The 15,990-nt window shown below is 37.1% G+C and overlaps 1 protein-coding gene across 2 annotated transcripts in view; it reads left to right on the top strand.

The window, feature by feature from the left end:
- IL1RAPL1 (interleukin 1 receptor accessory protein like 1) overlaps positions 1–15,106 on the top strand; it is a 1,371,532-nt gene extending 1,356,426 nt beyond the window's left edge. For both annotated transcript variants that reach the window (XM_072744238.1, XM_072744239.1), the window contains exons 11-12: positions 12,835–13,005; positions 13,460–15,106. In XM_072744238.1, the coding sequence (XP_072600339.1) occupies positions 12,835–13,005; positions 13,460–14,178 (890 nt within the window). In that variant the 3' untranslated portion in view covers positions 14,179–15,106. The remainder of the gene's footprint in view (positions 1–12,834; positions 13,006–13,459) is intronic.
- The last annotated feature ends 884 nt before the right edge of the window (positions 15,107–15,990 follow it).

The following is a 15,990-nucleotide window of genomic DNA, read 5'->3' on the forward strand; positions in this document are numbered from 1 at the left end:
ACCCAGGGTTCCCATGAAATCCTTTTAAAAATGAAGAATGTTTATTCATTGAGAAAATGAAGAATGTTTATTCATTGAGAAGAATGTGCCTTTTGCTACTTTTGCTGGGATGTTCTTTTTATCTGTTAGGTCCATTTGGTCTACAGTGTTCTTTAAATCTACTGTTTAATTATTAACTTTTTATCTCAATGATATATCCAATATTAAAAGTGGGTATTGAAACCTGCTAATATTATTATATTGCTGTCTATTTTCCCCTCAGCTCTGCTAATATTTGCATATTTACATACTCCCAATATTGGGTGTATATATATTTACAGTTATATCTTCTTGATGAATATCACAATAAAGTATACAGTGACCTTCTTTCTCCTGGTGACCAATTTTCATCGCAAATCTATTTTATCTGATATAAATATAGCCACTCTTGTTTTCTTTTAGTTGCCATTTGCAGGAAAATCTTTTTCCATTCTTTCACTTTCAGCCTATGTATGTCTCTAAAGATAAAGTGAGGGCAGCCCCGGTGGCTTAGTGGTTTAGCGCCTTCCGCCCAGGGCATGATCCTGGAGACCTGGGATTGAGTCCCACGTCAGGCTCCCTGCATGGAGCCTGCTTCTCCTTCTGCCTGTTTCTCTCTCTCTCTCTCTCTCTCTCTCTCTCTGTCTCAAATAAATAAAAAATCTTAAAAAAAATAAAGTGAATCTCTTGTAAGCAGCATATTGTTGGATCTTTTTTTTTTTTTTTTTATCTATTCAGCCACTCTTTGTTGCTTGATTGGAGAATTTAATCCATTTATGTTTAAAGTGATTATTGAAAGGTAAGGACTTACTATTGCCATTTTGTTAGTTATTTTCTGTTTGGTTTGTTATTCCTCCTCTTCCTCTCTTGCTCTCTTCTGTGATTTTTTAACTCATATGCTTTAATTTCTTTGTCTTTAACTTAAGTGTATCTACTGTAGGTTTCTTCTTTGTGGATACCATGAGGTTTACAGGAAACATATAATAGATCTAACAGACTATTTTAAGTTGATGACAACTTACCTTCAATTGCATAAAGAAGTCTACATTTTTACTTTCCTCCTCCCACAATTTATGAAATTGTTGTCATAATTTACATAGTTTTATATTGTGCATCCATTAAGAAATTATTATACCTATAGTTATTATTTTAAATTTTATTTTAATTCCAGTGTAGTGAACATAGAGTATTATTAGTGTCAGGTGTACAATATACTGATTCAACAGTTCCATTTACTGCTCAGTGCTCATCAAGATAAGTGTACTTTAAATCCTCTTCACCCATACTCCCATCCTTTCCCCCTCTGGTAACCATCTGTTTGTTCTCTATAGTTAATAGTCTGTTTATGATTTGTCTTATTTTTTTCTTAAGCTTTTTATTATATTTTATTTTTAAAAATATTTTATTTATTTATTCATGAGAGACACATAGAGAGAGGCAGAGATATAGGCAGAGGGAGAATCAGGCACCTTATGGGGAGCCCAACGTGGGACTCGATCCTGGGACCCCAGGATCATGACCTGAACCGAAGACAGAAGTTCAACCACCAAGCCACCCAGGCGTCCCAAGTTTTTTATCTTAACTGCAGTATAGTTAACAAACATTATTTTAGTTTCAGATATACAGTATCCTAGTTCAACAATTCTATACATCATTCAGTGCTCATCATAAGTGTATTCTTTAATTCCCATCACCTATTTCACCCATTCCCCCCATTCACATTCCCTCTGCTAACCATCATTTTGTTCTCTAGAGTTAAAATCCTGTTTCTTGCTTTGTCTCCTTTCTCTTTTCTTTTCCCTTTGTTCATTTGTTTTGTTTCTTAAGTTTCACGTATGAGTGAAATCACATGGTATGTGTCTTTCTCTCTGACTTATTTCACTTAGCATTTTCTGGCTCCATCCATGTTGTAGCAAATGACAAGATTTATTCTTTTTTATGGTTGAATAATATTCCATTATATATACATGCCACATCTTTATCCATTTATCTATCAATAGACACTTGGGCGACTTTCATGATTTCATTATTGTAAATAATGCTGCAGCAAACATACAGGTGCGTATATCCTTTCAAATTAGTGTTTCTGTATTCTTTGGGTAAATACTCAGTAGTGCAATTATCGAATCATAAGGTAGTTCTATTTTTAAATTTTTGAAGAACCTCCATACTGTTTTCCACAGTGGCTGCATCATTTCACATTCCCACCAACAGTGCATGAGGATTCCTATTTCTCCACATCCTCCTCAACACTTGTTTCTTGTGTTTTTGATGTTAACCATTCTGACAGGCATTAAGTGATAGTTCACTGTGGTTTTGATTTGCATTTCCCTGATGATGAGTGATATTGTGCATCTTTTCACATGCTGTTGGCCATCTGTACATCTTCTTCAGAGAAATTTCTGTTCATGTCTTCTGCCCATTTTTAATTTGATTGTTTTTTGTGTTGAGCTGTATAAATTCTTTACACATTTTGGATATTAACCTTCTATTGGATATGTCATTTGCAAATAGCTTCTCCCATTCTGTAAGTTGTCTTTTAGTTTTGTTGATTGCTTTTTGTTGTTGTTGTTATGCTGAAGTTTTTTAGTTTGGTGTAGCTCCAGTAGTGTATTTTGGCTTTTATTTCCCGTGCCTCAGGAGCCCCATGTAGAAAAATGTTGCTACAGCTGATATTAGTCAAATTCCTGCCTGTGCTCTCTTACAAGATTTTTATGGTTTCAGGTCTCACATTTAGGTCTTTAATCTATTTTGAATTAATTTTTTGTATAGTGTCAGAAAGTGGTCCAGTTTCCTTCCTTTGCATGAAGCAGTCCAGTTTTTCCAACACCATTTGTTGAAGAGATTGTCTTTTTCCCATTGCATATTCTTGCTTCTTTTGTCAAAGATTAATTGACCATTTTGATAGCCATGGATTTCGACAGATCCATGTAGCCATATGTAAACCCCTGCACTATAGGACAATCATGAGCCACAGGCTGCTGAGTTGGTTTATGATACTGTCATGGACAATTTTTTTTTATTGGAGTTCAATTTGCCAACATATAGCATAACAGCCAGTGCTCATCCCATCAAGTGCCCCCCTCAGTGCCCGTCATCCAGTCACCCCCACCCCCCGCCCACCTCTCTTTCCACCACCCCTTGTTCTTTTCCCAGAGTTAGGAGTCTCTCATGTTCTGTCTCCCTCTCTGATATTTCCCACTCATTTTATCTCCTTCCGCCTTAATTCCCTTTCACTATTATTTATATTCCCCAAATGAATGAGAACATACACTGTTTGTCCTTCTCCGATTGACTTACTTCACTCACCATAATACCCTCCAGTTCCATCCACGTCAAAGCAAATGGTGGGTATTTGTCGTTTCTAATGGCTGAGGAATATTCCATTGTATACATAGACCACATCTTCTTTATCCATTCATCTTCCGATGGACACCGAGGCTCCTTCCACAGTCTGGCTATTGTGGACATTGTTGCTATAAACATTGGGGTGCAGGTGTCCCAGCGTTTCACTGCATCTGTATCTTTGGGGGTAAATCCCCAGCAGTGCTAATTGCTGGGTCGTAGGGCAGATCTATTTTTAACTCTTTGAGGAACCTCCACACAGTTTTCCAGAGTGGCTGCACCAGTTCACATTCCCACCAACAGTGCAAGAGGGTTCCCCTTTCTCCACATCCACTCCAATATTTGTTGTTTCCTCTCTTGTTAATTTTCCCCATTCTCACTGGTGTGAGGTGGGATCTCATTGTGGTTTTGATTTGTATTTCCCTGATGGCAAGTGATGCGGAGCATTTTCTCATGTGCTTGTTGGCCATGTCTGTGTCTTCCTCTGTGAGATTTCTCTTCATGTCTTTTGCCCATTTCATGATTGGATTGTTTGTTTCTTTGGTGTTGAGTTTAATAAGTTCTTTATAGATCTTGGATACTAGTTCTTTATCTGATATGTCATTTGCATATATCTTCTCCCATTCTGTAGGTTGTCTTTTAATTTTGACTGTTTCTTTTGCTATGCAAAAGCTTCTTATCTTGATGAAGTCCCAATAGTTCATTTTTGCTTTTGTTTCTCTTGCCTTCATGGATGTATCTTGCAAGAAGTTACTGTGGCCAAGTTCAAAAAGGATGCTGCTGTGTTCTCCTCTAGGATTTTGAAGGTGTCTTGTCTCACATTTAGATCTTTCATCCATTTTGAGTTTATCTTTATGTATGGTGTAAGAGAATGGTCCAGAGTCATCTCAGCATCCCCAAACAAGTGCATAAAGAACATCTGAGTCATGAAGCCCCATATGGAGATGATCTTGTGTTTAAGCAAGTCTGTGATCATTTTGGGTGTGGTGACAGTGGAGAGACACGTACCCAAAAGACAGGTTTCCAAGGAGAAAGTACAAGGGAGAATGAAGGTTGGAACTAAATGTCACTGTGACCGTCATGAAAATATTTCCCCACACAATAGCACTGTAGATTAAGGAGAATGTTACAAAGAAGAAAATCTGAAGTTCCCGTCATCCAGAAAATCCTAGTGAAAGAAACTCAGTCACTACAGATACATTTTTAAGATCCATTTACTTGATACACAAAGGCACCAGAAGTTCTTTTTTACAAACAGAATAAAGGGATGCCTAGGTGGCTCAGTCGGTTAAGCATCCAACTCTTGATCTCAGCTCAGGTCTTGAGTTCAAGCCCTGCATTGGGTTCCACTTAAGAATTAAAAAAAAAAAAAGCCACAATTAGCACTGATGTTTTCCTATTTAATTTGATGATAATAGTTGGTAATATGACAAAACATAATTTTAAATATATCAGCATCACCATCTACAATTTGAAATTATTTTATGGATCACATCACTTTAAAACAACATTCTTATAATTATGCAACAATTAAAAAGCATTTGAAGGAGTGAGGGTTTTTATTTTCTATTGTTTTATTCTATGAAATGATACTCTTTTATCAATTAGTCTTGACTGCCACTAATTTTCTCACTTGAAAAAATTAGATAAGTAGTTACATTAGTATGTTTTGTCTTTTATTATCACAATTGCTGTCACCTCTTGAGATCATGTTATAACAATATTTAAGGAATACAGGATTTGGAAGATTAGGAAATTGTATTGTCCTGTATCACTGAAGTAATTTATTAAGTTCATTCAATGTTTCTAAAATAAACAAAGAAAATGTAAATGTGCATACACACATACAAACACAAATACAACTTAGGGCTAATTTGTACATGAAAGAAAGCCTTTTAATTCATTAAAAATAATTTGCTCTTGAGGCGCCCAGGTGCCTCAATCTGTTAAGTGTCTGTCTTCAGCTCAGGTCATGATCTCAGGATCCTGGGATTGAGCACATCAATGGAGGAATCTGCTTCTTCCTCTTCCTCTGACCCTCTCCCCTGCTCATGCTTTCTCTGTCTGTCTGCCTCAAATGAATAATAAAATCTTTAAAAAAAATTTGCTTTTTTATTTTCTATTGTATGATATACTGAGAATATCATACAATATGTATACAATACATTGAAATATGGACTCATCCTCAGATCTTTATGAATTTTTTCCCAATTCCTGTATTACTATTTTTCACAGTGAGAAGTGTGTGCATTGTGTATAAATGTATGTATCTGGTGGTTAAGAAGTAAATAGTTAAATGATTCAACCCTAAAAAAAATTAATTGACCATATAATGGTTTTATTTCTAGGCTTTCTATCCTGTTCCATTGATCTATGTGTCTATTTTTGTGTCAGTATCATCGTGTTTTGATTACTACAGCTTTGTAGTATAACTTGAAATCTGGAATTGTGATAAATTGTGAAACCTCCAGCTTTGTTTTTCTTTTTCAAGATTCTTTTGGCTATTTGGCGGGTTTTGTGGTTCCATTCAAAGTTTTGGATTATTTGTTCTATTGCTCTTCTGTACAACAGTAATGAAGCAACAGAAAGAGAAATTAAGAAAGCCCATTTACAATTACACCAAAAATATTAAAATGCCTAAGAATAAACTTAACCAAGGAGGTAAAAGACCTGTACTCTGAAAACTATGAAAGACTGATGAAAGAGGTTAAAGACAACACGAACAAAAGGAAAGAAATTTCATGTTCATGAACAAATATTGTTAAAATGTCCACACTACCTAAAACAATGTACAGAATTAATGCAATCCCTATCAAAATAACCAATAGTTATTTTCATAGAACTAGTATAAATAATTGTAGTTATTATTAATATTATTTTTGTTGATTTCTATACTAGAGATAAAAGTGATTTATACCACCATTACAGTATTAGGGTATTCTGAATTTGACTGTATATTTACCTTTACCATTGAGTTTTATATTTTTACGTTTTCATGTTCTTACTTAATGTCCTTTCATTTCAACTTGAAAAACTTCCTTTAGCAGTTCTTGTAAGGCAGATCTAGTGGTGATGAACTCCCTTAGGTTTTGTTTGTCTGGGAATGACTTTATCTCTCCCTTTATCTCCTTCAAAATGAAGGACTGCTTTTCTGAGTATAGTGTTCTTGTATTCTTGGTTGACATTTTTTTCTTTCATCACTTTGAATATTTTATCCCATTCCCTCCTGGCCTGCAAGGTTTCTACAGTTCAGTTTCTATAGTTTATTTAAGATGATTATTTTGTTTTTTTAAAGATTTTATTTATTTATTCATGAGAGACACAGAGAGAGAGAGGCAGAGACATAGGCAGAGGGAGAAGCAGACTCCCTGCGGGGAGCCCGATGTGGGACTCGATCCCAGGACCCAGGGATCAAGAACTGAGCCAAAGGCAGATGCTCAACCACTGAGCCACCAGGCGCCCCTCAGATGATTATCTTGAATTCTCTGTCAAACAAATTGTATATCTCCATTTCTTTGTGGTGGTTACTGTAACTTGATTAGTTTTCTTTGGTGTTGTGTTTGCCTGATTCTTCATGATCTATGTACCTTTGCATTGATGTCTGTGCATTTGAAGGAACAAACACCTCTTATAGTCTCTATAGAACGATTTCAGCAGGTAAAGTCCTTCTCCTGTCTCTTTCCCAAGCCAGTGAGATTGCCTCCAGAGTTATAGTCATCCTGGGTTTGAGCCAATTTTGCGACTGTTTCTGGGTCTGCAGTGAGCAACGTGTTTGGCAGGCTTGTTACCAGGGGTTCAGGTAGTCAAGGACCTTCTCTGGTGCCTGGATATATGGACCTGCCTCTAGTACTTTGCTCAGTAAAACAGAGTTTGTATAATTGTCCATTTCAAGGTCTAGAGTTGGAATCTTTAGTCAGCGGGCTTTTACCAGGTATGTGGACAGATATGGCTCCCAGCGGATCCCTGGGAGAGCAGCCTGATTACTCTCTAGGGCCCTGGGTAGACAGGACTTGCTCTGGACCATGGCTGAGAGGATTTATGCATGGATGTGTTATTTGGCCATTTTGCTGACATCATACCCGTTTTTCATTTTTTTGTTAAACGTTGCAATCAGAATCGCTTGAAAGTCATGGGAAGAGTAAATCAATGACTATATTCGAATTTGTGCAAACTATTGCAGAGTATGTACACCAGCTGTTTTCCATCTCTGCAGTGAACAGAATTATAGTTAAGGATTTAAATTACAGAAAATAAAATTTAAAGAATAACGTTTAGTATCTGTGCTGCTGAAGCGAGCACAAAGAATAAAGTTTAGAATAAGAAATATAGTCTTGTACTAGCCTATTATTATTTACCACTTTTAAGCTGTTTATAAACTTAAGTTGAATTGAAAAGATTGCAGACCCATTCTTTAAAAACCTTAGCATCATTTTGTTTTTTCAATGATTATAAAAATGTTGATTTTTCCAAATTTCTCCAGTCACATAAAGCTCAAACATGAAGATTAGTCAGTATATGTTCTCACAGATATTAAACCAAATTGAAGGGATGTTACCCAAGATTCACATTCATCTGGTAGTTGGGAAAATGGGAGAAACCTTAGAATCCATATGATTTCAGGTCAGAGAACATTGCTGGATTTAGTATGGTATCTGGCGTGATGTTTGCAGTCTGATAACTTTTAAATCAGGAGTTTCCTTCTGGTAGTAAATAAATGCCCAGTCCATTTCTGCTCTGATATAGACTCAGGGGGAAAAGGGGGAATTAGATATCAATCAAGTGTTCCATTGATTGAGGATGCTGCTGCAGATGCTCACAAGGGGCTTTTGAGCCACATTTACTACCAAGATGATCTGCATGTGAGTGACTCCTTTTTATCCAAGAGATATCAGCTTAACCACTACAAATTTGTCCAGATGACATAAAGAGATAGAAAACTGACTGAGGCCTTAGCACCAATTTCTGAGGTTCATTTAAGCCTAATACAGCTAATGTATATATTACTCTGGGCAAGAACCTACTTTCTTTTTGATGAAGGTGTGGATTTTCAGCTTCTTTGTTTAGAGTACATCCTCTGTAAGTATCAGCACCACTTATCATAGATCTGATGCTGCAGTGTTTAGTTTTGTTGTTGTCTGCTCAATTTCCTAGCAGCTGACTGCTGTTCTTTGATGCCTTTGAGCCTTCTGGATGCCTGTACCCTGTCCTAGAGCAGAGTTCCTCAAAGCGTAGTCCCTGGACCAGCAGCAGCGTTACCCAATATGTTGCTGTAAATGCAAATTCTTGGGGCTTCTGGATGGCATGGTCAGTTAGGCATCTGACCCTTGGTTTCAGCTTAGGTCATGATCTTGGGGTTATGAGTTTGAACCCCAGGTAGTGCTCCACACTCAGAGTGGAGCCTGCTTAAGAATCTCTCTCCCTTCCTACCCCTCCTGCTCGTTCTCTCTCTCTCTCTCTCTCTCTCTCCTTGTCAAATAAATAAATAAATCTCTAAAAAATGAAAATGCTCAGGACTTACTCTAGAACTATTGAGTGGAACACTCTGGAAGTAGGGCTCAATAATCTGTATTTTAAAAAATATTTTACTTATGTATATGACAGAGAGAGTATGTGTGTGAGAGAGCACAAGCAGGGGCATCAGCAGGCAGAGGGAGAGGGAGAAGCTGACTCCCCCCTAAACAAGGAGCCCAATGTGGGGCTCAATCCCAGGACCCTAGGATCATGAGCTAAGCTGAAGGCAGACACTTAACTGACTGAGCCACGCAGGCGCCCCATATCAATCTATATTTTAGCAAGCTGTCCAAATTGTTGTCATTCATGCTCAAGTCTGAAAACGACTTTTTCAGAGGAGTTCACAAGGACTCTAAGATCTTCCCTTGGGTTACACTGAGAAAGTACAGTTCAAGGCTATTCCAAAGGAAACTTGTTAAATGCTGACCCCATAGCTCCTAGTAATTCCTTAAGGAGTCTAGGCAGCATGGAGTGTTATCTCCAAAGCCATTTCTCCTAGAAGATAGCCCAGGTCTTGAGAAAATCCCCACACTGGCTGTAAGATATAAGTCATGTGATATGCAAATGAAAGATTATTCATTTATTTAATCAACAGATCTGTTTGAGTATCTACTAAGCCCTGATGAGATATCTGAGTCAAAGATATTGTAGTCAAAGAAAAAAAGATATGAGCCCAATAATATTGTACATGGGAAAAGAGATCACCTCAAGTCAAATATATCAGACTCACATTCAAAAGAAATCAACGATACATCTAGTTGCTGGTTTTTTGACAATGAGTAACCATAAAGACTTTCCGAGATACCGTAAGCAGTGGTGATGTTTGGGAAGATAAATTTTACAACGCTATGTGGAATGGCCCACAAGGAGAAAGAAACAGAGAGGAAGACCTACTAAAATAGAATTATAACAGCTAAGAAATGAGTAGGGCCTGACCCAGGATGGAAGTAGAATCCAAAGGACTTTTACCAATGAATGCTATAAGGTTATTAGTAATTAAAAAGGATAGGTGGAACATACGTCTGACATTTGGAGACTAAACAAGTGAGATTGTCCTGTTATGAAAGTGGAATAAAAGGTGAAGAACAGAGCTTGAGATGGGAAGCTTGTTTTGTTGAGAGCATGTTAAATGTGAGGTACACACTGAGCATCCAAATTAAAGGGTCCAGGTAGGATTAGGGTATGGTTGGTAGTTTACGAGAAAAAAAACAGGACTGCACATCTAAATTAGGGAGTTAGCTACATAGAAGTGATTATTGATGTCATAGGAGGAGAGGAGATGTTTAAGGGAAAGTGGACTGAGAGAGAAATGAAGCAGGTCACAGAAAACATATTGAGAGATAACAGCATTTCTGAGATATAAGAGAGATGTCCATGGAAGAGACAGGGACCCAGCATCATGTAAGCAATAGTGATATCAAGCTGGAATTTACCAGTATCAGTGGACCAGTTGTTCACATCTTTTCTGAGTCATAAGTTCTCTGTTCCTATTGGTGTTCATATTGATCTGCTTTTCAAATATTTTTCACCTTAGAAAAGACAAAGGGCTAAGAATGAGGATCTAGTCATTACACTTCCCAGATTTGGGCAAACTTCAGTATGTTATATGGTATTTTGTAGCAAACTGGAAGGAAACAACCTTCAAGAAAGAAAATAGTATATGGGAGAAATCAGTCTATAATTCACAGTCTGGCTCAGGAGTCCTCCCTTTGGCCCATGACCCCTGTACTACTCTTAGCAACATGTTTGTCCTCTAGAAATAAACTGTTGACTGACCTACACCTACTAGATTGGAAGCTACTGATTGGGATTGTAAAGGAAATCTTCTATCTCATAGATATGACATGTGAATATCTATTGAATGGACATTTTAATTAAATGTTAACTGGTAGGGTGCTTGGGTGGCTCAGTCAATGAAGCATGTGCCTTCAGCTCAGGCCATGATCCCGGGATCCTAGGATTGAGCCCTACATTAGGCTCTCCGCTCAGCAGGAGAGTCTGCTTCTTCCTCTGCTCCTCCCTCTGCTTGTGCTCACTCTCTCTTTCTCAAATAAATAAATAAAACCTTTTTAAAAATAAGTAAATCAATTTTAATGGGTATTACACACTAGCTTTATTATGTACTATTTTCTATTATTTCTTACTCAGCTAAAGTGTTTACATCAACAAAATGGTACCACTATAGACTACTGGCATATGTGAATGACCTGATGTAGCAAATGTAATCATCATTTTTTGGTGAAAATTGAATTTTATTTATAATATGTACTATTTCCTGATTGAAGAATAAAGAAAATACCAAATATCAGAGTATGGCATGTTTGGGATGATTGTTATTTTTCTAAACCTTTTTTTTTTAAAGATTTTATTTATTTATCCATGAGACACACACAGAGAGAGGCAGAGACAGGCAGAGGGAGAAGCAGGCTCGATGCAGAACTCGATCCCAAGACCCCAGGATAACGCCCTGAGCTGAAGGCAGATGCTCAACTGCTGAGCCACCCAGGCGCTCCTAAACTTTTTTTTAACCTAAAGCCTGGTTGTTGTTGTTGTTGTTGTTGTTGTTGTTTTATCTTCTATACCTAAAAGTTTTCTTTCAGACATCCTATAGTGGAGGTGTTAGTTTCTTATATACCTGTGTTAAAATCAGATACAGTGAATAGTTCCGAGTTTGCCCTAATAAGTCGTAATTATAGGATAACTTCAAGATGGCTCAGGACTATTGGACCATTGAAATGAACACACCCATATGGATCTTTGAAAGTGAGCTATAGTCCCTGAAGTCAAAAAGAGTGCCCCAAAGCCACCCAGAGCAATAGTTAAGGATGTCCCTCTGTCTTTGATGTTTTATAACCCCAAAGATTTAAGTGTTCTGTTCCAAATACAAAGCTCATTTCATTCTGAAATTTAGGGCTGTTTCAGTTCAACTTGATGCGATAATTGAGTAATACACCGATAATCATTAGGGAAGTACAAAAGAGCACTAAGGATATTGGTATTTGGTAAACTCAGTATATTGGTAGTATTTAGATTTGAGGTGAGTTATGAATACTGATATCACATTCTGAAAATGCCTTGGATGAATGAGAGACTATCCAGAATATAAATGACTTATTTTAATTAGAAACAACAAATATGAAATTTGGGATGTTTAATGTTAAAAAATTAAGATAATGATAATGCATGATACTAGTCAAATATTTTAAGAATTTCCATGTAAAAAGGGGAAAGAATAATGAAAGAAACAGATTTTAGAACTAAGTTTCATTCCTTTATATTGTAGTTTTTTATTCTCCTGGTCGTACTGGTAAACATGGTAAAAATATTTGGCAGTATTTTACATGTGAGATAAATGGAGATCAGCAAAACAATATGGTGTTCTAAAATAATTAATTCAATGAAATAATATTCTTAGTCCCCAAATCCAAGAACTGGCTCTCAGTGGAAAAGTAATTATTCCATGCTTGATTGTATTTTCTCCCTAACAGAAAATCAGTACAGTGCCCACAATCAAAATATCATTCCTCCATGGGCAAGCCAAGTGTAGTTTTCTTTTTTATCAACAGAGTAAAATGACTAAACGCAGGATTAGTTGAATGTACAATCATTTAGAGTAAGAACATACTATCCAACCAAGTGCCTTTTATAAGCAATCAAGAATCTCCATGACCTGTGCATCAAAAATGTTGGAAGATCATTTCATCGCCCTTTTTGTTAATTTTCTTACTACTGTATTCACAACAACAACAAATAAAAATGTGACCCTTTATACCTCCACATTAGTTCCACAATATTTGGCATCATTTGAATTCCTATTGAAAATTAATAAAGGCTTCTTTCTTTGGTCTCCCCAAAGTAGGGCATTTAGAGATGTTTTTGAAAAGAGTTGAATGTTTTCATGTCCTAATATTTTCTTTGGAGAGTAGTGACTTCAACTTCACTTTGTAATGTTTTTGACAGACAATAAAGATTATGATGCATACTTATCATACACCAAAGTGGATCCTGACCAGTGGAATCAAGAGACTGGGGAAGAAGAACGCTTTGCTCTTGAAATCCTACCTGACATGCTTGAGAAGCACTATGGATATAAGTTGTTTATACCAGATAGAGATTTAATTCCAACTGGAAGTAAGTTAATGTTTTCATTTAAGAGTGTGCATATTCTTTGTCTGTGTGTCATCATTTTTTAAGGCAGAATTTTAACTTGTGGTTCTCTACATCCATCAAACATTGTATTTATCAGTGGCTCAAGAAAGAAATGTCATTATGTGTTTATATGAAACTTAATTTTTGACACCCCTGAGAAGCTAGTTCCATTATTCTATAAAGCATCTCCTTCTATGAGTCTTGACATTTGAAAAAACAAGCGCGAGATTTGATTTGTACCTAGGAAAAATATTTCTAGTATTGAGAAAAGCAAGAGCCCATACTCTATTCACTGTGGTCATTGGTTATTTTCATCTTCTGAGGTATTACCCAGCAAGCAACAATTCTCACGTAACGTGTGAAAGAGAAGCTACTGGGGCTTTCTGGACCAGATGTTTGATCCAGTCATTCTGATCAACTCTTTTCTCTTTTGTAGCATACATTGAAGATGTGGCAAGGTGTGTAGATCAAAGCAAGAGGCTGATTATTGTCATGACCCCAAATTATGTAGTCAGAAGGGGCTGGAGCATCTTTGAGCTGGAGACCAGACTTCGAAACATGCTTGTAACTGGAGAAATTAAAGTGATACTGATCGAATGCAGTGAACTACGAGGAATTATGAACTACCAGGAGGTGGAAGCCCTCAAGCACACCATCAAGCTCCTGACGGTTATTAAGTGGCATGGACCAAAATGCAACAAGTTGAACTCTAAGTTCTGGAAACGTTTACAATATGAAATGCCTTTTAAGAGGATAGAACCCATTACACACGAGCAGGCTTTAGATGTTAGTGAGCAGGGGCCTTTTGGGGAGCTGCAGACTGTCTCGGCTATTTCCATGGCCGCGGCCACCTCCACAGCTCTAGCCACTGCCCATCCAGATCTCCGTTCCACCTTTCACAACACGTACCATTCACAAATGCGTCAGAAACACTACTACCGAAGCTACGAGTACGACGTACCTCCTACCGGCACCCTGCCTCTTACCTCCATAGGAAATCAGCATACCTATTGTAACATCCCTATGACACTCATCAACGGGCAGCGGCCACAGACAAAATCGAGCAGGGAGCAGAATCCAGATGAGGCCCACACAAACAGTGCCATCCTGCCGCTGTTGCCAAGGGAGACCAGTATATCCAGTGTGATTTGGTGACAGAAAAGCAAGGGACAACCTGTCCCTGGGAGCTTGAGTGGAGTCTGCAGTCCAGTGCCTGGAACTAAATCCTCGACTGCTGCTGTTAAAAACATGCATTACAATCTCTAGAACACGAGGAAAAACAGGGTCTTGTACATATGTTTTTGGCAATTTCTTTGTAGCATCAGTGTCTTCCTGTTTTACCATGTCTCTTACCATTACATTTTTTGACTTTGTTTTATATGTCATTGGAATTTGTAAATTTACATTTTTTTAAAGAAGAGACTTATGTGTAGATAGAAAACCCTTTTTTGCTTCATTAGTTTAGTTTTAGAATGGGTTTTATTTTATTTTCTTGATTTTGTTTTGCTTTTAACATTTCCTTGGGGTGCTTGGACAAATCTATCCGATGGGACAAGGAGCACCGGATCCTCTCTTGGGTTCTGCCTAGGATCAGCAGGGCCATGTGGGCCTTCAGAGAGCAGTGCAACGAAAGCCAGCATTGCCATTTGGGAAAAAAAAAAAAAAAAGATGAGAAGAACACTTGTTCATAGGAGGGCCCCGCCAATCAGAGCCCTGAATCTCTTCCTTGTCCCACCTCATTCCCCACTTCTACCCTTCTAATGGCGGCATGATGTGTAAACTCTGAGGAGGGGTGGGGGTGGGTCTAACTGTCTTAACATTTAATTCACTGCTCGTCAGAATACACTCCAGACCCAGAAGTGTGCTAGTCACTTGACAGTGACCACTACAGAGTGCTAAGAAGAGAAGATCAAGGGCATGAAAATGGGGAGAGAGTGTTGTTTCTGTTTTTTTAAATGAGTTGATGTACCCTTATATAAATATATATATATATATAAAACACACACACACAACAAAAGAAACAAAAAACAAAAAAACAAAAACAAAAAAAAAAAAACAAAAACAAAAAAAAACACAAAAAAAATCAAGCCCTATATTTGATCACTTCCTGGAAAGGCATGAATGTGTTTGTGGCTGTTTTTGTTTAATATTCTACTTCCTCTTTTTCCCTCTATAATTTTTCTGCAAATGAGATTATGTGCAAATGCCAGGCAAGTTAACTCAAAAGGGTGAATCAACACAAGTCGAAATGAAATTTACATTGAAGGCTTCCAAACCAAAGGGAAGGACAGGATGTGTCATCAAATATGTTTGTCACCTTGTATTATACGAAATGTTATTTTCTAAAGAGTCAGAACAAATCTGTGAAACTTATTATGGGATCCCCTTGTATTTAAATGTTAATTCACTGTATTTAATTTTCAACACTACATTCAGAATCAAGTGTTCGGTTTCAGTTTGTGAACATAAGCAACACTTATTAACATCGAAGTGTTTATATAAGAACTCAGGAGGTCAAACATGAGTACCAACAGAAATCAATATTTTCAAAATAAACATTATTTACACAAGATAGTTTTTAAATTAGATGAGAAAGTGTTTAAAATAATTTTACTGTATAAATAATTCGTTTTATTTTAACTGTGTAATTCTATCTTTCAGAAACAGAAAGCTGATGCTCCCAGGAAATTCATCCCTTACCATTTAGCTTTATGTTTGAAATCAATGGCATAAGCAGCTAATACATATTCATGTTGAAGATGATGCAAAATCAGTCATCAAGGAACTTGCAGAGGGTGGAATTGTTAAAGGGAAATATTACCTACGTAGCTTTTAGTTAAAAAAAATCAATGTGATGAAAACACTGATATAGAACTTATACATTCCTGTAGTGATTCCTTGTAGGAACTTCCATGCCAGTCATCGCCTGTGGGCTTGTGTCGTGACTGTTGTATGTTCAGTTTATTC

Source organism: Vulpes vulpes, chromosome X (assembly GCF_048418805.1).
Source record: "Vulpes vulpes isolate BD-2025 chromosome X, VulVul3, whole genome shotgun sequence".
NCBI classification, from domain to species: domain Eukaryota; kingdom Metazoa; phylum Chordata; class Mammalia; order Carnivora; family Canidae; genus Vulpes; species Vulpes vulpes.